This window comes from Mustela putorius, unplaced genomic scaffold (assembly GCF_011764305.1).
Source record: "Mustela putorius furo isolate JIRA1106 unplaced genomic scaffold, ASM1176430v1.1 tig00001130_pilon_pilon_pilon, whole genome shotgun sequence".
Lineage (NCBI taxonomy): Eukaryota > Metazoa > Chordata > Mammalia > Carnivora > Mustelidae > Mustela > Mustela putorius.
This window is the reverse complement of record NW_025421584.1, coordinates 2,894,486-2,920,046: the sequence shown is the minus strand read 5'-3', so window position 1 is coordinate 2,920,046 and position 25,561 is coordinate 2,894,486. Positions and strand designations below refer to the sequence as shown.

General features: G+C 39.8%; 1 protein-coding gene across 3 annotated transcripts in view; it reads right to left on the bottom strand.

Annotated features, from left to right (window-relative positions):
• USP6NL (USP6 N-terminal like) overlaps nt 1-25,561 on the bottom strand; it is a 166,960-nt gene that overhangs the window by 43,440 nt on the left and 97,959 nt on the right. For all 3 annotated transcript variants that reach the window (XR_006608808.1, XM_045087431.1, XM_004757966.3), the window contains 2 exons: nt 16,198-16,237; nt 4,978-5,058 (listed from right to left, as the gene is read on the bottom strand). Coding sequence is in view for 2 of the 3 variants with exons in the window: in XM_045087431.1 (XP_044943366.1) it covers nt 4,978-5,058; nt 16,198-16,237 (121 nt within the window). In the remaining variant the exon portion in view is untranslated. The remainder of the gene's footprint in view (nt 1-4,977; nt 5,059-16,197; nt 16,238-25,561) is intronic.

Below are 25,561 nucleotides of genomic sequence, written 5' to 3'. Positions count from 1 at the left end.
ATACACAGATCAGAAAATACTAAGGGAATCCAAGAGCAGAAAGCATTAAAATAATGACAATGAAACTGTATTTAAAAGGAAGCATAACACAGAGTTGTCAAATCATTATGCTGCACACCTGAAATTCATGTAACACTGTGCGTCAACTCTACTTCAATTAAAAAAAAAAAAAAGAATATAAAAAGGGATGCATATGGAATTCAGCTGTAGGAGGCAGTGAAATAAAAAACATGCATACAGAGTCACATATACCAGAACAAGGATTAAATTATGAGACCTTAAAATAAGAATTTTAAATTATGAAAAAAAAAATAAATTATACCTACTGTTTTTCAAATACAACTCTTACAGGACAGAAAGACATTATAGAAACATAATTTTCGACCATCATAGAAATTTTGGAAAATTTTGTAAAACAAAGTAGGAATTATATCAAGTATGACATACACAAATAAAATTTGCTTCTTCTCCAGAACAGTGTCCAGTTTACATTTGCTGAGAATCCTTCAACTGACAAAGTAATACCTCATCTTTTCTACGATAGCCTGTAGTGTAGGCAAAGCGAGTACTTTCAGTGCTGGGAGACCATGGCACTGAGAAGTGGCTCGCCTCGGTCAAAGAATTTCTTCTCTTAGTCCTATTTCAGGGCACTTCTGCCAAATCCCACAGCCTCTTAAGAGATCACAGCTTTAAATTAAGCAGACTTCAGCAGCAGCAGGTGATAGGTGTTTATCCCAACTCATAAATGAACATCGCTCATTCATTCTAAAAAGGAGCTTGGTAATGACTGCCTGCTTTGTGGCCAACACTTACTAGGTAGGTGCTCTGGCTAGAACATGAAGAAATTCTGTGGAGCTCACAGTGGGGGGGGGGGGGTTGGTGTGTAGGCAGATAAACTGATACCATAAACTGATAGCCCTTTATTATAAAATACTCCCTGCTACAGAGCTGGGTGTCACCCTCTGATGGGAGAAGTCGGGACAGAGACAGACTCCCCAGAGGGGGCCAGAGTGGGAAAAGGAGAAGAGTAGGCCCTGCACTGCCTAAATGTGCACGAGCTGTTAGCCCTTCTGTTCCAGGACACAAGAGACTGGAGGGGAAAACCGGAAAAAGTTGAGGAATAGAGCTGTTGGCGCGAGGGCAGTGAACACGGTGGTTACTTCTCATCAGACCAACACAGCGGCTCTCCCCTGGAGGCTGTATGAGAAATACTGTATCCGAGGAAGAAATACTGTATTCTACGTGACCGAGTCGGCAAGGATCAATACTGAAGGACCCACAGGGATCTGGCAGGAAGGGGCAATGCGGAGATGAGGGGGAGGAAAATAATGAATCCAGTAAAAATGACTTTAATAATAAGTGTTACGCTAACACTTTGTGATTATTTATTAGGAGCCTGCATATATGTTTCTATATCAATTTATTCCTTGTCATACTATCGCGTTTTCTTTTTTTACTATTTTCTTTGTTTATTTGCCAGAGACAGCGAGGGCGCACAAGCAGTGGGAGCAGCAGGGGGAGCAGGGAGCCTGTACCATCGCACCCCTGAAGAGGAACATGCTATTGTTAGCATCCCCATGTTACGGATGAGAAAATGAAGATGCGGAACAGTAACAGCAAATCATACAACTATACAACAAACTATAGAAGAACTGAAATTCAGTTAGTCTGACTTCAGGGACCACAGTTTCTGGTTCTGTTGTTTTGTTTGTTTGTTTTTTGTCTTTTTTTTTTTTTTTAAATTAACATAGAATGTATTATTTGCCCCAGGGGTACAGGTCTGTGAATCATCAGGCTTACACAATTCACAGCACTTACCATAGCACACACCCTCCCCAATGTCCATAACCCAACCACCCTCTCCCTACACCTCCAACCCCCAGCAACGCTAGGTTTGTTTCCTGAGATTGAGTCTCTTATGGGGGGCGCCTGGGTGGCTCAGTGGGTTAAAGCCTCTGCCTTCGGCTCAGGTCATGATCCCAGGGTCCTGGGATCCAGCCCCACATCGGGCTGTCTGCTTCCTCCTCTCTTTCTGCCTGCCTCTCTGCCTACTTGTGATCTCTGTCTGTCAAGTGGATGAATAAAATCTTAAAAAAAAAAAAAAAAAGAGTCTCTTATGGTCTGATTTTGTTTTCAAGATTTATTTACTTATATGTGAGAGAGAGGGAGAGAGCATGAGTAGGAGAGGGAGAGAGAGAATCTCCAGGAGATCCCCCCATGCTGCTCACGAAGCCTGACACAGGACTCGGTTTCACAACCTGACCTGAAACCAACAGTTGGGCTCTTTACCGACTTTGCCACCCAGCGCCCCCAGACAGCAGTTTTAACAACCATGATACAGAATTTCCGTATGTTGGATTTAAACAGCATTTTAATATTCTAAGTTAAAAAGTAATACCTTTAAAATCCTGTTAGAATTTTTTTTTTTTTTAGGGATATGATACATAAAATCTTCAAGAAAAAATAAATTAAGGTTCCCTGAAATCTACCTTTTGCTTTTAGTATCTCTGTTCTCTTGCCAACAGAAACAAGTAATTTATTGCAGTCACACAGATATATTTAAGCTTCCATCAACTAAAAAAAATTCCACTGACTGACCTAACATTTCCAATAGCTCTTTCTAACCTTAGTGATTTCACAGTAGTGATGAACGTGCCAGTCCAGTGCCAGTCCACATCACATGCTGGCCCGCGAGCCAACTTTGTAGCCAACCCAGAAGGGTTCCATCTGGGGGACATGCAACACCCCAAGTGTATCACCAGGAAACAAGAGTTCGTGCTGAGCAGCTGATCTCTACCGCCTCTCCGCTTCCTTTCCACAACCCTGTTCCATTAGCGTCTCCACCTCGGCCTCCAGAGAGGCACGAGCCCCTCTCAAGGCCAGATGTGAAAAAAGTTTTAAACCATACACAAGGCCCTATTGGCTCTTATAAGCACATTCTATTTCCTTCTGACTTTTTATTGACAAACACCAAAGGGAAAGCAAACATGAAAGATGGTACAGTAAACGAGCCTTCGAGTGTGGACATGGGACCTCCTGCTGCGACAAACAATGTGTGTGACCTTAAGAAATTTATTTATAAATTTGGTGCCTCCATCCTCCCATCAGTAAAATAAAATGCAAACTAATAAAAGGTCCCTTCAATTACTTGACTTAAAAAATGGGAACAAACTTGATCTGTCATAGGTACTCTGCTGTGACATAGCTTAGACACAATTATACCACGACTAATTAAATCATAATGTCTCCACTTAACAGAGATGACTTCATTTAATAGACTGTATTTTTTAAACCCAGTACTACTGAACCAGGGGCCGTGAGAATGTGAGACACAGGCAACACAAACAACCTTAATGGAAAATGTCTTTCATTAAAGTTTAGATTCTAAAGATCCAAATATTCTTTATCACAGCTATATTTTAATTTCAAGACACTTTTAAAAATTTCTTTGTATTACCATTATATAAGTAAGGAATCTCTGGACAGAAAACTTCCACTTCCTCTTGGAAGAGAAGAAAAACACACACGCTCCTTTTTTTTTTTTCTTCAGTGCAATTTAAAATGAGGTATGAATTGAGAGCAGCAATTCTTTTAGAAGGTACATACTGTTGCTCACCAAACTGGACCATATATTATCAAACAATTCCAGCATTATAGTTGTGAGAAAGTGCTTTAAAATTATACATCAAGGAAACTGTTCTGTTAAAAATCTCTCTTACTGGGAACTACATTAGACAGAATTGTTGTCAGAACAATGGTAGAATTGCTCATTTTTATACCGGCTTACATACTTTCACAGATATATGTATGCTCGAGAAGAACATAAAGCCATATAATTCTACAAATCTCTTCCTAGACCAAATGTTGAGATGAAAGTGGAGGTGCCGCACATCAACATTTACCCTGTAATTACCAGTTGAGCAATCTTCCCACAGACATGGAGTAAAGTAGGCGCCAACTTTAGGCCACTCTGGGAGACAGCATGATAATGAACAAGAGCACAGATGTTGTAACTGACATTCTACTTTGAACGGATTCCTCTCAAAAAAACATCTTGAGTTCCAACCTAATGCTCAAACACATTTAATAAAACCAACAACCTCAAAACGAGCTTACTCCTGATGAAAATAAAATAATAAAAGAGTCTAACAGACGTTAAGTAAGGGTATTTTGGAATGCTCAAAAAGAAAAGGGGCACTAGTCCTGTGAGATGCCCTCTGACAAAAAGATTTCCATGGTTGAATAAGTTCCACTCAGTTTAAGGTCTGTCTTGAAGGTGTGTTCTCCCTGCCACGTGTTACAATAGTGAAGACTCTGAGGAGTCCTGTCGTAAAGGACTTGACTTTGCTTCACTTGGGTTAGCTCTGGTATTCCCAACTTTATTGAACTAGAGACCTCTCCTCTTTTAAGAAAAACTTCTGCCACCAAGAACTCCACAGCTTCCCAATATTTAAAGAGTTTTGTGATGAGTGGCAGTGACAGTAATAGATGTGTGTATTACGTTTTAACTGGTTTAAAACTCAGCACCAACTCTGCAGGGCAAAAAGATTCAGGAGGCCAGCCTTCTTCCTGAGCAGTGTGACCTGTGGGTATGAAGCCTGGAACTGCTGCAAGGATTCTGATCCCAGGGGGAAGCCAACCTCAAGGTAAAGCTGGCACTGGAGATGGCAGAGAAGAGAGAGGGAGCGACGCTACGTCACAGGCAACACGAGGGAGCATCTGAAGCAAATCATTCCTGAAACCATCCACCTCCGGACTACCCGGGACATCCTCTAAAGTGCTGAAACCGATCTGACCTGGATATTCTGTTATAACGTAACGACTCCTAATTTGAGGCATCCCACTAAATTAAATTCTACTGAACGTTTTAGAAGGAATATGAACACTAATACTTATATAATTTAAAAGAAACTTTTATTGGGACAATCCACATTGAATTTGTGCAGTTTCAGAGAGAAGTAACATTATTTTAATTACCTTTTCGGTGTTCTTGTATTTCTCCCATCCTTTTAGCATTTTCAACCACTTAGTAGTTCTTTCAATTTCCAGTTGCTTTTGCTAAAATAAAATTGAGATTCATTGTTACTGTTTGAGGCTTCATACTTACAAAGTACAAAAAAAGGTCAAAGAAAATGCTGCTTTAAAAAAAACTACCGAAACAGTTAAGCACTTAGATTGCAAATACGCTATCTAACTTTAAAAAGACGGATAAGTGATTATAGTTGTAGCAATAGTATTCCACAACCAAAGTAAAATATATGGGAGATGCTCCAAGGGGACAGGTAAAGAGAAAGGAATTATTTAAATTTTTGAATGCTTTTAAACTAATCACTGAAACCCCCATGAATTCTACAAAATTAAACCAAAAGGAAGTTCTAAAATATTGTGCAATATTTTTTATGCAGCAACAACAGAAAAAAAAACTTAAAATTCCATTCTCTGACATTTTCCTGAATTCTACCATCTTAACGTTTACAGTGACGGAGATGATTCTTTAAAGGAGAGCTGGGTGCTCGTTTTGTGGAGCAAGTGATATCCACCTAGCAAAATGTTGTGAAAAATTTATCCAAAGTAAGTAAGAGCTGCTGCCCCGAATAAAGTTCAGGGCAACGGTCATGGACATTGATGGTACTGTGACAGTCAGAAAAGGTGACCACAAGGTCACAATGCAAGAAGTCGTCAAATCCAGTGAGGGATGTTAAAGAAGATAAGCCCTGGATGAAGAACTGTGGTTTGCTGAAAGATTATTAGAATTTTTATCACGTGCAACGCGGGACTGAATATTCCATGAAGCATGGATCAATGTTCTGAGACAGTATGGCACCGTGGGCGGCCTACAGTAGTTCTAAAGGGCTAAAAAAGGAAGCATCAGAAGATGGGGCTGGAAGTGCAGGCAGGGGTCTTGGATGGCGCACCAGACTGGCACTGGGGCAAAGCTGGGGAACGGGGAAGGTGGTACAGAAGATGCTTCTTCCTCCCTTCTTTGGCTTCCAGGAGAAGGAATGTTTTCTTCCTAATTATTTGGACCTGCTATCCAATCTCTTATTCACTCTTAAGGTGGTAAAGTGACTTGTTTAATTAGTAAGTTTAGAAAAAGGTCTGGGCATATACAGCTCCTCTGTCCCTATGAAAGCCTGAACGAGCGCTCAGAAGGCACATTTGTACTCCATCCTTTCAGACCGGGGAAAACACCCTCCTCAGCCAGGAAGTTGGCGGTGACCTGTCTGGGACCAGGTGGTAGGTAGGACTGTCTCCTACCAGGCTTCCGAGTTAGGGTGCCTACATCTGCTGCACACCTCACCTGCATTCTCCCCTAAGGCCTGTGTGCCCCATGAAGACAGACAAGTGGGCGTTTTCCCCAGTCCCTGGAACAGTGCCGGGCACAGAGCAGCGTCAAACTATTTCATTTTCATGAAATGAGACCAATGTGACCGTTTCTTATGAGTGAGCTGAGAGTCTGCTATTTTGTTAATTCCCAATGCCCGCATTTTCTTTTCTGGAGGACTCTGTAAATCTACATAGGTCTATGAATCAAAAACAAAGGAAATGAAAGACTAGACAGCACAGAAAACAGTTCTGAAGATCTACTTTAGGCTCAAAACGGTGTGCGCGTTACAACCCTACAAAGTACGTACAATCGTCTCTATTTTACAAATAAGAAAACAGAGGCACAAGGTGGTTTATTGGCTTTCAGAGTCCCCTCCGTAGTAAATTCAAGCGCGAAGAGCGGTTCACAGCCAGGCAGTTTGGCTTCAGGACCTGCCCTCTGAGCCACCATAGCAAGGTCTCCTGTTCCCACGTGGCCTCTGCGCAGGTCACGAGACTAAGGTTTCCAATGAAAGCAATGGCTCCTTATCAATGGTCTTCAACACAGACCCACACAGGCAGATGACATTTGCCCACCAACAGTATTTTTAGATTTAGAAGAAGCATAAAATCCCAAAGAAAATCCTGATTTTAAGAAAAGATCCTCATTTTCCAAAAATGAAAATATTTTTAGGGAATTTTACTTTTAGGCACATTTTTTAGACTCTTTAATTACTTAACTCTTTCTAAAAATTGTGATGGGTTTTTCATAATAAAAGATGATCATTCGTGAGCAAAACATATTGCTATAATTCCCATATTTCAAAAGACTAAGCATAATCTTCATTATATTATTAGTGATAAAATGCTGCAGATGGTTCCAGAAATATGTTTAATTGTAAAGCTCGGTGAGGCACTGAAATCTAATTAATGTTTGTGCTAAATGTGACTTTAGAGAAGGCCAAGCTGTGAAAAATTAAGATTGATCTAAGTTAAGTATTTTTTTGTTGTTGATATTTCTGTACTTCCTCCCCTGACTTCTTCAAAGCACAGTCCCTTTCTCCTCCAACAGGAAAACACCAAATAATTCAAGCCAACCCAAGAGTATAATAACAGGCACTTGCCAGGAACAACCCTGCTGAGACCTAGCAGGTCTCTTGCTATCTTTCATTTTTATGACTATGAATTATCAATGAATCACTTTAAAAAATAGTTATTCTTTTTTTTAAAGACATATTCTGTATTCCAATTCCTACCATATACATAATGTTAAATGCTATACATTAACATGCAAGGGCAAAACACACACACACACAATCTTAAAAACCATTAATAAAGTATGCTTTTCTTTCCCCTACAGAGAAGGAAAAAAAAAAAAGACACACCTTGGAAAAGCTCCCAGCTGCAGGACTTAAAAATTATGTATCAGCAGTTCCATCAGGTTTCAATGTTAATTCCATAATGCCATCAAGTCAACCACACCTGACTTGAATGCAAGTGTCTGTCCCCCTACCCCACTCATGAATCTGTAACTCGAGGATAAAATATACTTTATCACCAAACATGCTACAACTAACTGTTCCAGAACTTATTCTGAAGTGAGAAGTAACTAAAATCACAAGTAACAAATGGTTACTCTATGGTAACCAAACAAATGGTTTCTGGATTGCTCTAGAAAAACAGGGTAAGGAACCCCATCTTGTCGTGGACTCAGTAACATCAAGACAAACTAGACTATAAGACAGCAAGTGAGAATCTTGACGTACAAGCTCAGCAGACACTCCATCCCACCATATCCAAAACTACTTCCCTGACCATGCTGCTGTCACCCTGCTCTTCCCAAACATGAAGGAACAGCATCACTACCTACTAAGGCCACCAAACGTTCTAGTTTTTCTTGGTTTTCATGATCCTTTCCCTTCCATCCCACTCCCCAAACCACACTCTGCTGGTCCCAATCCCGGCTCTTGCTTTCAACACGCCCCCTACCCCAGTTCAGCATCCTAACTCCTAGATGAAGGCACTAGCTCCTTACTCGTAGCCCTGATAGTCTTCAATCCCGTCTACCAAAACTTTCAGAATGTGTCACGGTTAAAAACCCTTCCATGGCTACCCACGATCTACAAATGAAGTTCAAACTTCTGCATGGACGGCCCTTCATGGTCCCGTTTGCCTTCCAGCTTTACTCCTTGCTACTTGTAAGACCCGGCCACTCTGAAATCCCTGTCACTCCCAGCACATGATCTCATGTCACGCCTCTTTAATCAAAGTTGGCTATTTGTCTGCCAGTGATGCTCTTCCCCACCACCATTTAGGTAAAATGTATCCTCTCAAGACCCAGTCAGATGTCAAAAGTCTGGAACCTTTCTCAAATGCCTCCATCCTCCAACCAGAATTAACTGTTCCTCAGCATGGCATGGACTAAGTTCCTAGCTGGCCTGGATTCAAATCTTAATTCTGCCCCTTCCTATCTGTTTCATTTGGGGCAAGTTACTTAACCTCTCTATATCCGAGTTGTCTTGTCTATAAAAATAAGAATTATTATGATTATTGTTCTAACACCTTACAGCTGTGCTTTAGTTGCCCTAAATACCCAAATCTTATCGTTGTTATTATTATTATTCAAGTATAAACTCCTTGAGAACAGGAACCATCTCAAATACTCTTATTTTAATTTCATCACCTAAAATAGTGGCACTTTTACTTTAAGAGTCAAATAAATATAAACATAATTTATGTAAGAAAACATAAGTAAACAGCACTGTGAAACAATTAATAGCGTTCTGTGATCCCAGTGGTAGAGGGGTCGGAGGAGAAAGAAGATGAATGGATGGAACAAGATCATCAATACTTATGACAGCAATTCAATCACCGCGCTAGAGAAATAACCAGAAATGAACTATAATAGTCTCTCTTATGTTGCATAATGGTAAAAATGGTATCAGTCCTTCATATTGGCAACACTTTTCAAAGTACTGCCAAAAGGCAGAACTACTAATGTTAGAAGTCCGTACAAAATTGATAGTAGATAACTCTGTTGACTTCAACTACAGACATCTTACTTCTCCTAACTTTTATTTTGAAATACTTTAAACCTACAGAAGGTTAGAAGAACAGCACACCATATACTTCTACAGTTCCCCCTTGAACAACACGGGTCTGAACTGCATGGGTCTGCTTATATGCTGACCACAGCAGGGAACTGTAAATGTATTTTTCTCTTCCTTACGATCTTCTTAAAACATTTTCTTGTCTCTAGCTTACTTTATTATAAGAATACAGGATTTAACACATAGAGCATATAAAATACATTAATATATACTAATATATTAAATACATTGATTAAGTTAATTGACTGTTCATGTCACCCATGAAGCTTCTGGTCAAGAGCAGCCTAAGTAGTTCAGATCTGGGGGAGTCTACAGTTGTATGTGGACTTCCAACTTCATGAGGGGTCACTCTGCTGTATGGTCAACGGTCAACTGTAATCTGTGTGGCACACTTTGAAGGACTGTGAACATCCTGGTCCTTGACAAGTCCGTGGTCTTATCATCCACTGATAATCTCTGCCTGAATAGATTCTGATTCTGATGGTGCTAAAATGATGTGGGTTTTTTTTTTTTTTCCCGATGATTCCTTCTGTATTATTAACTGATACTTTTCTATTTCAAAGCTTTCCCTTCTAGCTCCTCCTCCCTTTCAAACAGCACTATGGTATAAAAGAACTATTTCATTCAATGTGTTAAAACTCACTATCATCATTAGTCTTTTAGAAGCTCAAATTGTCTCAAATTTGGCAGGACTTCCTCTTACCTGGTTGGAGATTTCCTCCTTTAATTGAAGCGGATCCTTTAGACATGCCCTATGTGGCACAAAATAATCAGGTTCACTTTACTTTTTACTTTTTCTACGCTAACCCTAGATTAGCCACTTCTTTAAGAAACAGTGGTTCAGTGTGCCTGGGTGGTTCAGTGAGTTAAGTGTCTGCCTTCAGGTCAATGATCCCGGGGCCTGGGACGGAGCCCCACATTGGGCTCCTTGCTCAGCAGGGAGTCTACTTCTCCCTCTCCCTTTGCCCCTCGCCCAGCTGGTACACTCTCTCACGCTCAAATAAATGAAAGTCTTGTTTTAAAAAAAAGAAAAAGAAGAAAAGAAACAGTCGTTCTTTTTAATGGGGAATGGTTTTCAAAAACTAAGATCTGGGTCCTAGGTGAGTACAACTGTTAAAAGCAGATAGAAGCCACATTAGTATAGGAAAATTCTATTCTCCCAAGAATGTAAAAACAACATATACAAGAGGAAAATAATGCCGAGGTCTTTGTGTCTATCCTATATTCCCTTTGCTACCTCTCTGTCACCTCCACTGACTATGGAAACGGGATATTGTTGTGCACTTTTCCTCCCATGAGCTGCTTTCAGAAAAGGACTAAACTTCCACTTGAAGTTTGCAATCTGATACCCGACTGTCCTAAGTGATACCCCTCAGAATTGGACTGGCCCCTCCTGCTCAGGCAAGAAAGGTATAAAGGATTAAAACGGACTGCGACCAATGTCTCCCTTGCTGCTTCTCAATCTCCAGTGATTTCAGACTATATTTTTCACCCTAGGCAGGACCAAGTGAACAGAAACTGCTGCATCCACATGGTACTAACATATCCCCTGCATAGTCTTTCCTACCACTGATAACATCAATAACCCTGAGAATAACACCTACACACATACACATGTACACATATGCACCACACATGGGTGGATATTAAATGGCCTTCTCTTTTAGAATAAGAAATCTTGGAACATTACCAAAGTTCAAGCCTTCAGATCCTTTCCTGTCTCTCTGTTTGAGTCTTAGGATGAGTGACTGGGACAGCGACAGGAGTCACAGACACCTAGACCTCACCAGCAGAGGTCAGGAGAGGACAGGAAGTACTGGAAAGAGAGTCCGGTTGTGACAGAATAACGACACTGAAACGTCTACAGGTCCCGTATTTTGAGTAAGATTTCACACCACATAAAATTAAGATACAGTTTTTAAAGATATGAATAGGCTCCAATATTCCATAAGCTATGCAAAATACTGCATTACATAGAGGAATAGCTGAATTCATGAAAATTCATAGCCTTACATACCCTTTCCTCTTTATTAAAAACATCAATAAGCTCAAAGAAACAATATAATCCATTATTAATATTGTTCTCTGCTGAGTAAATATAATAAGTGTAATTGTTTATTTGTTTAAATGCCTGTTTGGGGGACTCCAAAGCACTCTGCAAACATCAACACGAATCCTCTTATGAGGGGCTGCCCACTACTACCCCTATTTTAAACGGAGAACGGCCTTGGGCAAAATAATGCATGATGAAACTGGAACTAAAACCATGACGACTTGACCAGGCGTTAGTGTACAAATCTTCCCAAGTGGCAGTAAGCACATGCTTCAAGGCTATGCTTTGTAAAGATTAATAAACACGTGTAGGATTCAGCAAGGTACTATCTCCACTGATGTTATTCAATGAAGTAATACATGCAGAATTTTTTATTAGCCGGGGCGCCTGGGTGGCTCAGTGGGTTAAAGCCTCTGCCTTCGGCTCGGGTCATGGTCCCAGGGTCCTGGGATCGAGCCCCACATTGGGCTTTCTGCTTAGCAGGGAGCCTGCTTCCTCCTCTCTCTCTGCCTGCCTCTCTGCTTACTTGTGATCTCTATCTGTTAAATAAAATCTTAAAAAAAAAAAATTTAAAAAAAAGGATCTTCTCTTAAAAAAAAAAAAAAAAAAGAATTTTTTATTAGCCTCCTGGAAACCATAGGCTTGGCTATTAGGGCTAGGCAGTCACTGAAAAACAATGAACTAAACTTAACCCAGAAAAACTGGGGGAAATTCTGATAAACTCAAAAGTTTACAGTCTTAGACTGCTTTGCATATGTTCTCATTACACTCTAAAGAGACCAAAAGTATACAAGGCAGGTCACGTAATAGGAGACAAAACTTCTACAAAAGGCATAAATGGAATCTCAATGAGCAGCCTCGGCATCCTGCATCTTTCTCAGTAAAAGACTGGCAAGTGCATATAAAATTACATCTTAATGTTAAATTATTAGGGTATGCATACGTTTTTTTTTTAGTGACTTCCTATTATGCTCTTTAAAGCAAACTACCAATTAATTATAAGCACAATTGTACTGGGTGGGTCTTTTATTCTACAGGCAAGTCTCTTAAAAAACAAAAACATAAAGACAACATCCCTCAGGCATGCATCCTCCACTAGTTTTTGTCTTCTATTTCTTCTTTCCCTCACTGTCACCCTTCTTGAATCAGCTGTATCACCAGTTCCCAGACTTCTGAACTTCCTGCACCAGAAAACTATGCAAAAGAAAAAGAGAAGCAGAGGCACTGAAGGAAGAAGTCTACACGGAGTTGCCAGATTTCGTTTTGCCAAATACGGATATTATTTTGTTAAAAGATACCTTCTAATTCTACTCTCCCTAATGCCTCAAATAAATGCCACTGTAATATTCAAAAGTGTTTAGGTCACCATATTTAGTGTTAAAAAGCAGCCGATATGTTCACTGAATTATGCATTCGGCCATCACTTACTAAGCATATATATATACTATATGCAGGGCTCTGTGTTCTGGGGGTACAGCAGTGAACAGAGTAGATACCCCCCCCCAAAGAGATGACATCTTAGTGAGCAAACAGACAAATTAAAGACGTGAGTAACATATTTAAAATGTGAAATAGTGTTAAGTGCTAAAGAGAAAAATAGGAAAGAGAGGGATAATTAGCAATGTGTGGGGGGAGGGAGTTCCCAATTTTCGATATGATGGTCATGGAGGAGGGTCTTATTCTGAAGGTGACATGTGAGAAAATAGCAAAGGAAATGGAATGTATCTCATAGCTACTGGGCGGTGAGGCAGGGAAGCGCCCCAGAAGAGGAAGCAGCCAAAGAAAGACTATGGCAGGCATGCTCTGGAAGCACTACGGAGACCAGTAAGGAAGAGAAGGCAGTGAGGAGGAAAGGAGAGCCTTAACAACGAGCACGTCATAAAGAGCTTTGAAGGCCACTCTAAGGCCTTCCTGTTTTACTGTAGATATGACTGAGAGGCAACACAATGTGCCAATCTGAGTGTCATGATCTTACGTATTTTAACAGGCTCACGCTGTCTCTGTTGGTGAACAGGAAGATCATGGTGGAGAAAGGGGGGACAACAGCAGAAGCAGGAAGACCGAAAACTCCAGAAGAGAGGTTACAGTGAACAGGGCGGCAGAAGTGGTGATGGTAAGTCATCACATTCTGAATACATCTTGAAGGAAGAGCTCACAGTGTCGATGAAATGCAGACTATGAAAGAGAGAAAGTCAAAGGTAACTTAAGAAGTTTTAGACTGAACAAGCAGAGAAGCGGAGCTCCCATTTTTGGACACAGGGAAGTGTGTTAACAGAATGGATTTAAAGAAAATACCAGACTCCTGTTTGGACATTTGTTAGACATCGAAGTGCACAGATTAAGTCAGACATTTAAGTGTAGACATTTAAATGTATATGCAAGGATATACAAGCATGGGATTCAGGGAGCCACAGATACGGATGGCATTTAAAACCAAAGACGAGATGAGACCAAAAGGAAAAAATACAGACAGAAAAGAGAAGTTCCAAGGCCTGGGCCCAGAGGTACCTCGAAGTACAGAGATCTAGGAGATGGGAAGGAACAAGCAGAGGAAACTGAGAACAAGCGGAGAGCCCGAGGGTCTGAAGGCTGGGAAGAAAGAATGTGTAAGAATGAGACCGTAGCCAACCACATCAAAAGCTGCTGGTAGGTCAAGAGGAAGACTGAATACTGCCTACTTGATGACACAGTATGTTGGTAATTCGAGACCCTAATACAGGCCAGGAGGGGGCTTGGGGAAAGGGTGGGAGTTAAAAATCTGATAGGGATGGATGCGAGAAGGAAAAGCAGGAATGAATGGAATAGAAAGGGTATAGACACCTCTTTCATGGAGTTTTGCTGTAAGACCAACAGAGAATCTGGGTAGTTCTGAGGAGGAAATGGATCAAAAGAAGACTGGTACTGGGGTGTTGTTTACAGGAGAAATAAGAAATTTTACTCTGCTGGGAACATCAAGCAGAAAGAGAAAGAACTCGGGAGATGGAGAGAAGAACAGCTCAAGTGATGTCAGGGAACAAGTGGAATCACTCACAGTGACAAGAGCCTCTAAGCACAGATGAAGACAGGTGGGTAGGTGTGGCTGTGGAACTCTGTGTAAGTTCTCTGATTGCTTCTATTTTCTTATAAGACACAAGAAGAAGATGAGCCGAGAGGACAAAGGAAGTACTGGAAGTTTGAGGAGGAAAGAGAATGTTCCAGTAGTTGAAATGGAGCAAAACCTGACTAGGAATAGCATGCTTTCCTAATGTGCAAGTTGGTCGGAATCAGGGCTGGACTTTAGTCCGGAGGAAGCAATAGAGACGAGGGAGTAAAGGTACGTGGAGTGATTACATGGCCCTACAGCAGAAGTTCAGCTGGGGAGAGAGGGAATGAAGCCATGAGCTTGGTGAGGGATAACGTAACAGTGGTCGTATCAGTGAGGTTCAAGGATAACTGAAGTCAGAACACGGACAACAGAGAAAACGGTCACAGAGTGGAGAGAGATCCTCAGATTCCCATTTCAAATGGGACTGCTACTGGCCACCAAGAATCTCCCGCCCAGCGTCTCACTTGACCTTCCTCTAGTCATCGGATGTCAGTGAGTGGCTCCACGGCAGAAACTACCTCTTATTTGACCCCAGTATTTTAGGCAGCACCTGGTCCACTGCTCGATACACAGCTGCTACTCAATGTACCTACTGTAAGAAACTCATCTGCCAAAACATCAAGGTTCTGATATGGGGAGAAGACGAGGCAGACACAAGAGAATCCATCCACAGGAAGTACCTGTAAGGATCTTTATATATTTCAAAGGACAATTCTGTCTGCATCTTAAAGGTACGCTTCATTTTCTTATTTTCAGAAATTTCTGACTTCAGACAGATTTTTCTAAAGTGTTTTTCGAATTCTCATTCTAATTATTTACCTCCATCATCTGAAACTCAGCCTCTTTCCCTGATCAAATATAAGCAAGCCGAAGATAATCCCAATCAGTAGCCTGCCTTTCATTCTGCAATTCATTTTTTTGCACAAAAAAAAAAAAAAAAGAAAGAAAGAGAGAGAAAGGGAAGGAGATTCCGACCAACCTTAAAATATTCAATCCCTAGTTCTCATGCACACACAGCTATGGGACAAGCTCCTTGGTCAAGTATAATGAACACAGGGGGGCAATACTGAGTTTAAAAAAAAAAAAATGTGACAAGTTTACTATACATAAGATTTTTTAAAGTCCTTAAAAGCTAATGGGCTTATTTGACTAAAGCAAACTTCTGTTGTTGTTTATAGGAAATTGGGTTACAAGCTCACGGAATAGCTCTATTTAAAAAAGCTGCAGGTCTAGAATCCTGCTTTACTAGCTACAGAGGACATGAGAATCACTTGTGAAGCTTTCCGCAAATGACCTACCTGGGCTCCTGCCCAGAGAATCTGACCTAACAGACGGAGGAGGGTCCCCAAGCACCTGCGCTCTTCAAAGGCTCTACATTTGAAGCACTCTTAGACTGAGATTGTCTAGCAAACAAGTCTCTGAGAACTGCTACCTTCCTTTCTTTCAAGTATCTATCAGAAATTCAAAAAAATCTCCTAAAATTGATTCAATATTAATTACTTTCTTAGTGATACACTCTGGGTCAAATTTAAATGGCCGCACCATTTACATAACACGGCACTCAAAGTCACCAAGGTGGAAATTTTAATCCTCTGATAACATAATTCACCAGTGATGATAAAAACATGCAGAGCTGGACTCACGCGTTCCACAGCTGCGTTGTGATTCGGGAGCTCCTCCTCACTGCAAAGGAAGAAGAGAATATATGAAACAGTTAAAATCATAGCGAACTTTTTAAATATTATATACGTATAGATACAGATGATATACATGACCACCATCACAAGAATGGATCACACTACATAAGCTTCCATGCTACCAAATTCAATATAAAACAATTAGTGACCCTGAACCCACAAGGTCCCTTATCCCCCAATCTCTAGATATACACTGTCCAAGATAGTCTTCTCCAGCTACATGTGACTTTTTAATCTTAAATGTTAAGTTCAAATTAAATAATAATAACAATTCAGTTTTTCAGTCTCACCCCAGCCACAGTTCAAGTGCAAGACAGTCATGCAGAAAGAGGCTATTGTTTTGAACACTGTGTATATAGAAAGAATATTCCCACCACTGCAGGAAAAGTCCTACTGGACAACACTCCTACAGAACAGGAGTCAGCAACCTTCTTCTGGGAAGGTAAATATTTAAACAGTAAATACAATGGGCTTTGCACACCGTATAGTCTTTGTCATTAACTATTGAACTGTTAACGTTGTATTGCACACACAGGTAATAGTATACTAAGTGCGGTTTTATTCTCACAAAACATTTTCAAAAACAGGTGGTGAGCTGACTGTGATATGGTCATAGTTTGCCAACCTCTACTTGACAACATCACCTCCACTCCGTGGCTCAAACTATGGCCTATAACAAATGACTGCTTTTCACAAAATGATAAAAGGATCGGGACACCTGCGTGGCTCAGTCAGTTAATTGTCTGCCTCCGGCTCGGGTCATGATCTCAGGGTCCTGGGATCAAGCCCCGCATTGGGCTCTCTGCTCAAGGGGGAGAGTCTGCTTCTTCCTCTCTTTCCCACTCCTGCTCTCTCTGTGTCTCAAATAAATAAATTAAAATCTTAAACAAACAAATAAATAAATAAATAAATCGGCCTCCAACAGATTAATGAATGAAAAAGGAAAATCTAATTCTATACATCAGGAAAGCTTCATCTGTCAAAACTCCAATGGGGATGAGATTTTTAAATATGTAACAAAAGATCAAATTCATTCCCTGATACAGTAATACTATGGTATCAGCTCTAACCTGAAACATGCTGAGCCTCTTGTATTAACAGAAAAACAATGCACTATCTGTAACAAAGTTCTGAGCATTGAACTGTAACCTCAGTAATACTGATGGTTGGGCAATGATACAGATTCTCCTCTTAGTTTCTCTTAAACCACATAATACCACGCATATTAGTATTCCAGAATCCAGTATGTTCGAAGGCACTCTTCTGCTACTTTGAAGAGTCCTCGGGTGAACCACAAACCAACCTACAGCAATGGAACTGACAGAAATTCCAACAGCCAAAGGAGATCTTAAGGAGATAGTCCAAACCCTTCACTTCAGAGATAAGAAGCTAACATTTCGCTTAGTTACAGTCATTTAGCCTAATACAGAGATGTGCAATCCAATCGCTCTAGCCCTGTGGGTTCAAACGAAGATGAATAAGATCTTTGGTTTGTGGAGTGGTATATGGAGAAAAGGCTTAGAAACCAATTCTCAAAAAGAAAAAAAGGATTTGAGGATTTAATATAAAAGTTTTTTTTTTTTAATGTAAAATGTCCACTCTCACCTTACTGAAGGTGACACCTGGGTTTTTTTGTTGTTGTTTTGTTTATTAAATTTTCATATACTCATAGTCTACATTTCCCTGCTAATCAATCTGTACTCCTGATTACTAGAGCCAACGATGTATGAATGGTACAGGATGTAACTTCTAATTTATAAGTACATCTATCCCTTCTTCACTTACTGGCCGAAAAAGGGCTTATCGGCACCGCTGGAATTTGTTTCTTAGGTGAACAGGGTCAGCAGAGACATCTCGAACGACCAGGAACATCTGACACCCTTTGCGCACACTGAGACCGGTATTTCTGGGGTGAGCAGGCTGCCCTGGGCAAGAGCAGCTTTTTGTGCAGCTGATTTAAGAAGCTCCTGATAACTGTTTGTTTGAACTTTCCCAACTGCAAAAGAAGCGCCGACCCCGGCGGCTTACCGCACGACTAGCTCTTTGGGTACAGCTCTTTGGCGTCCTCCTCCTGACTCGACAAGACTAACTAAGACCTCACTGTGCCTGTTCCCAGCACTGAATCAGAACCAACTTCCGCACTCGTCTGTGGAGTGGGGCTCATCATCTATCTGCTTGGGCCACGTGGCCTGTGGTGCTCACGTCCTACAGACGTGAATTTCACCTGTGAAATTCAACATGAGACCGCACTGCTCTCAGCATCCTGCCCCACCTTACCATCAAGCCATACTCCGGAAAGCCCTGGGAGAGGGAGATGCAGGACCGAATGCACAACTGAAGTCAGCCAGAGGTGACATCCAGAAGTAGACAAGATCGGTGTTGGATTTCTTTCCATCTTGATATATTACGTGATTTCCTTTTGCCCTGTCACAACCCCCACCCCAGGATCTGCTTGCCTGTGCAGGAACATCATCATATCCCCAGACAGTTACTGAACTCCTACTAACCAAACCTTTTTTCGTATGCATTTTTTAAATTTTTTTTTTAATTTTTGATTGAGATATAACTGACATACAACATTGTATGAGTTTTAGATGTACAAGACAATGATTTATATATATATATGTATATATATATCACAAAAGGATTATTATTTTAAGCTTAGTTAGCATCTATTACCACACACAGCTACACATGTTTTGGGTTTTCCCCTGTGATAAAAACTTTTAAGATCTACTCCCTTAGCAACTGTGAAATATACAACATAGTATTATTAACTATAGCCACCATGCTGTACACTCCATTTCCAGGACGTATTTACCTTATTACTAGAAACTTGTACCTTTTGACCATATTTTGCCTACCTCCCAGCACCACCGCCACTCCCCATCCCATCTCTGGCAACCAGCAACCTGTTCTCTGTATCTATTAGTTCATTTTTTTTTGTTTGTTTGGTTGCTTTAGATTCCACATATAAATGATAACATACAGTATTTGTCTTTCTCTGATTTATTTCACTTAGCATAATGTCCTCAAGGTCCACCCATTTTGTCAAAACGGTAAAATTTCAGAGGCCGAATAATATGCCTCTGTGCGTGTGTGTGTGTGTGTGTGTGTGTGTGTGTACACATATTTTCCTTATCCGTTCATCCATCAACGGACAACTTAGGTTATTTCCATGTTTTGGCTACAATGAAGCCAATTAACGGCAGGGGCCAGGGTACAAAAATCTTTCTGAAATAGTACTTTCCCTTTAGATAAATATCCAGAAGTAGAATAGCTGGATCATAAGTAGTTCTATTTTGGGGGAGGGGGTGAAGATTTTATTTATTTGTGAGAGAGCACAAGAAGGGGGCTCAGCAGGCAGAGGGAAAGCAGGCTCCCCACTGAGCAGAGAGCCCAATGCCAGACTCAATCCCAGGACCCTGGGATCATGAGCTGAGCCGAAGGCAGATGCTTAACTGACTGAGCCACCCAGGCTTCCCTAAGTAGTTCTAGTTTTAATTTTTTAAGAAACCTCCATACTGTCTTCTTTCATAGTAACTGCGCCATTTTCACTCCTACAGGCAGTGCACGGGGGCTCCCTTTTCTTCACATCCTTGCCAAAAGCTGTTGTTTCTTGTCTTTTTGATTATAGCTATTCTAACAGGTATGAGGTGACATCTCACTGTGATTTTCATTTGGATTTCCCAATAATAGGGGATGTTAAGCATATCTTCATGTGTCTGGCAGCCATTTGTTTGTCTTCTTTGGGAAAATGTCTATTCAGGTTCTTTACCCATTATTTAATCAGATTTTATTTTTTTTTACTTATTTGCATGAGTTCTTTATATATTTCAGATATTAATCTCTTATCAGATACCTAATTTGAAAATACTTTCTCTCATTTGGTAGGTTGCCCTTTTTATATGCTGTACAGAAGCTTGTTGGTTTGATGTTGTTCCACTTGTTTATTTTTGCTTTTGTTGTCTCTGTTCTTGGTACCAGATCCAAAAAATCAGAGCCAAGACCAATGTCAAGGAGCTTACAGCCTCCGTTTTCTTCTAGGAGTTTTATGGTTTCTGTTCTTATGTTTAAGATCTTAAGATCTACTCGCTCTTCTGCATGTGGCTGCCCAGTTTTCCTACCACCACTTAATGAAGAGTGATCTTTGTGATCCCCATTGTATATTCTTGGCTGCTTTGTTATAAATCAACTGACCATAAATGCAGAGGTTTATTTCTGGACTCTCAATTCTGTTCCATCAATCTATGTCTCTATTTTTACACCAATACCATAATGCTTTGACTACTCAAGATCTGTAACAGAGTTTGAAATCATGAAGCATGATGCCTCCAGCTTTGTTCTTTTCTCTCAAGACTGCTTTAGCTATTTTGGTCTTGTGTGGTTCCATACAATGTTAAGACTATACACATTGTATTTCTGTGAAACAGGTCATTGGGCATTTTGCAGGTATTACACTGAATCTGTATATAGCATTGGGTAGTATGGACATTTTAACAAAACAATTCTTCCAATCCATGAGTATGGAACTTCTTTGCATTTATTTGTATCATCTTACATTTCTTTCATCAATGTTTTACAGTTTTCATAGTATGTCTTTTTCTCCTCGGTTAAATTGATTTCTACCTATTTTATTCTCTTTGATGCAGTTATAAACAGAATTATTTTCTCCATTTCTTTTTGATAGTTTTTACGATGTATACAAATGCAACTGATTTTTATATATTGATTTTGTATGCCACAACCTTACTGAATTCATTTATCAGTTCTAACAATTTTCAGTGGAGTCTTTACGGTTTTCTATATATAAAATCATTTCATTTGCAAATAGAGACAGTTTTACTTCTTCTGTTTCAATCTGGATTTTTATTTCTTTTTCTTGCCTAACTGTTCTGGCGAGAACTTCCAGCACTATGTGAATAAAAGTGGGAAGAGTGGACATCTTTGTCCTGTTCCTGATCTTGGAGGAAAAGCTTCAGCTGCTTACCACTGGGTATGATGTTAGCTGTGGGTGTGTCTTATGGGGCCTTATTCCTTATGGGGTCCATTCCCTCCACACTCGATAGATGCTAAATTGTGAAAACAGTCTTGAGACTGCTTAAGTGGATGAAAGAGCAACAAGATGGTCAAGTTTTTCCATATGGATTCTCTTGCATTATTGCTCCATATCTAAAACCTTTTATACAAAATCTGCTGTGTGCACAACACTGAATGCCACAGAATTTTCCCTCCTCAAACTTCTGTGATGGCGTGCATTAATCTTCACAGCCTTAAGGAGAAAGCAGAGGACTGCTGCCTTCCCAAAAGCTACATCTGATGTCTAAAATACCATGTCAAGCCCGGCACCAACCTCAAACACAGTGGCTGGCAGGCTGCAGGAGGGCACTCAATGCTGCTGAGTGAGCATATGAAAAAAAAAAAGGGTGAACCCTTGCCGGCACGCATATATGCACCTTCCCCTTGCCACATAAATATACTCCAAGCAGACGAAGGAAAGACTGAAGTCTGGATGAGTGCAGAGTATTCCTTCAGGTGAGCAAACTACAGCCCCACAGGTCAAATCTGGCCCACAGTCTGCATTTGGAAATAAAGTTTCGATGAACACCGCCACCCTCGTTCATGGATGGTCTGTGGTTGTTTACATGCTACACCAGTAGAGTTGAATCATTAAGTTTGAATCACAAAGATCACAAGGTCTACAAAGCCAAAAATATTTTACATCCAACTCTTTAAAGAGAATGTTTGCCTAACTCGACTTTAAAAAAATGAAGGTTTGTCCTCTGAAGGAAAGAGGTCCATAGAAGTTGCTAAAAGAAAATGCCAAGCTAAGAGCAAGAAGCCATGCCTCATAGAAACACATTAAGTAAAAACAACAACATGGTCATCCCTGGAAAGAGAGGGGCCTTAACTCAATCTGTTTTCATCTACTTTAAACTTAGAAGAATTATTTATTAGAGTACATGTGCCTGTTATTTTTCAATATTTCAGGGGGCATATTTCTGTAAGACAAACTTTCAGTGGGAAACTAAAAATTTGTTAAAATCAGTAAACTGAATATGTTGGCTACATTTTGTGTCTGCAGTTAAGTATGTCTAAGTTAAGATTTACTCTAATCACAAGGATTAGACAAAGAGTTCACAAGCTCTTGTCATCAAAACAGAGGTTCTTCAAAAACAAAAACACCTTTATTTTGGCTTTCAAATATTTATGTAGTCATAGTGAATTAAAAACAATCTGCTAATTTTTGGAAATATACATGTTTTGATTAGTTGAAAATCTGAAGGAGGGCACTCAACGCTGCTGAGTGAACATATGAAAAAAAAAGGGTGAAATATGCCCCCTGAGATATTAATTTTATCTTTATTTTTGATACAATTTCCTTCTAATTCTATTAATAACTTCTGACCTAAAAGCTCTATCATTATCCAAATTCCAAGCATTCCAAGCTGAACAGACTATTTTTTATAACAATGCTGAAAGTTCAAATTTCGAAATTTCTCTAACTCTTAAATGTGCTTGGTTTCTCCAATCTCCAGATGTAACTGTGTCACAGGCATGCAGACCAGGGACAACTCCCCATTTCTGAATCCTAGACAAAGACCATCCTGTTGCCGCATCAAGCCAAGCTGGTTTGGCAACAATTTTTATATTTATTGTGAAATCTCTTAAAAAGCCAAGTTAGGCCTATACTGCAGTTGTTAGTACGGTCACATACCATAACAAGCAATTTAAATTACTAAAACTATAATCAGATATGAAGTCAGCAGCCTTCGGAGAAGATCACAAAGTTAACTTTTGGCCACTGTATTGTATTGGCATTGACACTTAAAACCCAATTCACTGCAGAACCAATGAAAAATTGCACACAACTAAAAGAGCAGAAAAAAGTGCTCTTTGATCAAGGTGTGATAGAAAGCAGTATCTAAATGCCTAGGCCAAGTTTATTTATTTATTCAACAATGCAAAAAAACTTTAGGCTACAGTGACAAGCAATGGAAGGCACCAGCAGCAATCTCTCGAGGAAAGTGTTTTACTTATATTAGGCATTGTAACAAAAATCAATTAGTTTGGTGAAATTTAACAAAGCCTAACATTATATTAAAATGCATTTCTCTGCTTCATTATTTTCATTTGTGCTGGATGCTGCAGGACGGCACCATGGTATAAATTTAAAAATTAGTATGAGAACTGGTACCAACTGGTTTCATTTGCAAAGAAAATTAGTATGAGAACTGGTACCAACTGCTTTCATTTGCAAAGAAGTGGTGAGCTTAGCTATCTGACTTTACCTTCATACAAGTGACTGCCTTCAAATTTCTTTCCAGGCGTGTCAAAGCACTTTTGTGTTTTTCTTATTTAAAATACAGGACAGCAGTAACAGGCAGTATACTGCAGAAGTTCAGAACACAGGCCCTGCTGTAAGACTGCCAAAGGTCTACATCCCACATCTAACATGGTCAACACAACTCGGGCCAGGTGGTTGACCTCTTTCTGCTTCAGTTTCATCTGAATAAAAGATAAAAAGAGTGCCTATCCCATAGAGTTCTTGAGAGAAATAAATGAGCTACCTGTGTAAAGGGCTTAGAATGGTGCCTGGCACACAGTAAGTGCTCAATAAATACTACCTAATATTATTAAGATAAATAATGGACTGACTAAACATGTTTCAAGCAATCAGAAAAAGAGATTTTTAGGTAATTACTAGATCCTTTTGGAATACACAGGTTTTTCACAGGTAGTTTGTATTATATAGACCATTTTATGATATAAACATCTCTTTTGGTGGTTCGCTCCCAATATACAGTCCCTTGAGAAGGTTAAAATCAGGTAAGTTATAGTGCACCCTCTGAATCGAAATCTGGGACAGAGCCCAGAAATTTATTTTTAAGAAAAATTTCTCAGATGACTCTAGGTGTGCAGACAAGTTTGGGACCCACTGATCCTGACAGGGCCAAAAGCTCAAACTGTCCTTTAAAACTCCATCACATACCTCAGATCTGCACACGAACCCACACAAATATGTAACCATTTCCTGCCACATTTGTGGTCAAGCTTGATTTATTAAAAAAAAAAAAAATGTGGAAGTGGGGGTTTAATTTAAGAATAGTGTTTCATCATAGTTAAATACTGCTCTGCTAGTCTGTTATGTTCAAAGTCTTCTAATTTTAACTACTCAAGGGAACACTCTGGTTATGTCAGTAAGTATAATAATAACACCTTATATTTGTCCAGACCTTTAGACGGCATTACTTATATGGCATTCTATCATTTTATTTCTTTTTTTTTTTTTAAGATTTTATTTATTTATTTATTTGACAGAGAGAAATCACAAGTAGACAGAGAGGCAGGCAGAGAGAGACAGAGGGAAGCAGGCTCCCCGCTGAGCAGAGAGCCCAATGCGGGACTCGATCCCAGCACCCTGAGATCATGACCTGAGCCGAAGGCAGCGGCTTAACCCACTGAGCCACCCAGGCGCCCCTCTATCATTTTATTTCTTCAAAGATCCCACCATATCCTAAAGTATGCAGAGCAGTGGTGATTCCATTTTACAAACGAGGTGTGACAGGGTTAACTGCAACAAGTGAAGGCACTAGAAGGGCACACATTCTCTAACTCCCAGAACTGTTTCTCTTCACTTTGTTCACTTGCTCTATCCAAAGAAAAACAAGATACCGAAAAATACTTTCCAAATGCAAGAAAACTCAACAGAAGGAGAAAAAGTCTGAGTACAAGATACTGCTATGAACTATCAAAAAAATTGTATTTTTTCCTTCAAAATGTAATCATGTATCCTAACATTAAAAAAAAAAAAAAAAAACTCTAGCTTTTTCCTATTTATAATTAATGAGACTGGAAAAGAATAAATTTGAATGAGAAATTACTCACTAAATTGGATGGAAGCAAGCAAACTATAGAGTTGAATTCTAGATCTAGACTGTAGGGATCTGCCCAAACACCACCGGAACCAGAACAGGCAGAATTCACATCATTAGCGGGATGTTCTCAAGAGTCAAAATCACGTTAGCCCCTTTACAGTAGTCCAGACCTCTCTCAACTCTTTATATAACATACTCAGGATAAATGGAATTAATTGTGAGAAGCAATAACACAAAGACATCTATAACTATGGGAAAGATCAACGGCATTTCCTTTCATAGCTAATTTTTAGGCTGCGTAACACTGAAGTTCTAACTGCTAATTATTTTTAAAATGAATTTACATAAAATGAAATGTCTTGTAATTATTTTTGAAATGCAAATTATTATTCATTTCCATTTAATTCTGCTAAATTATTAATACAACTCAC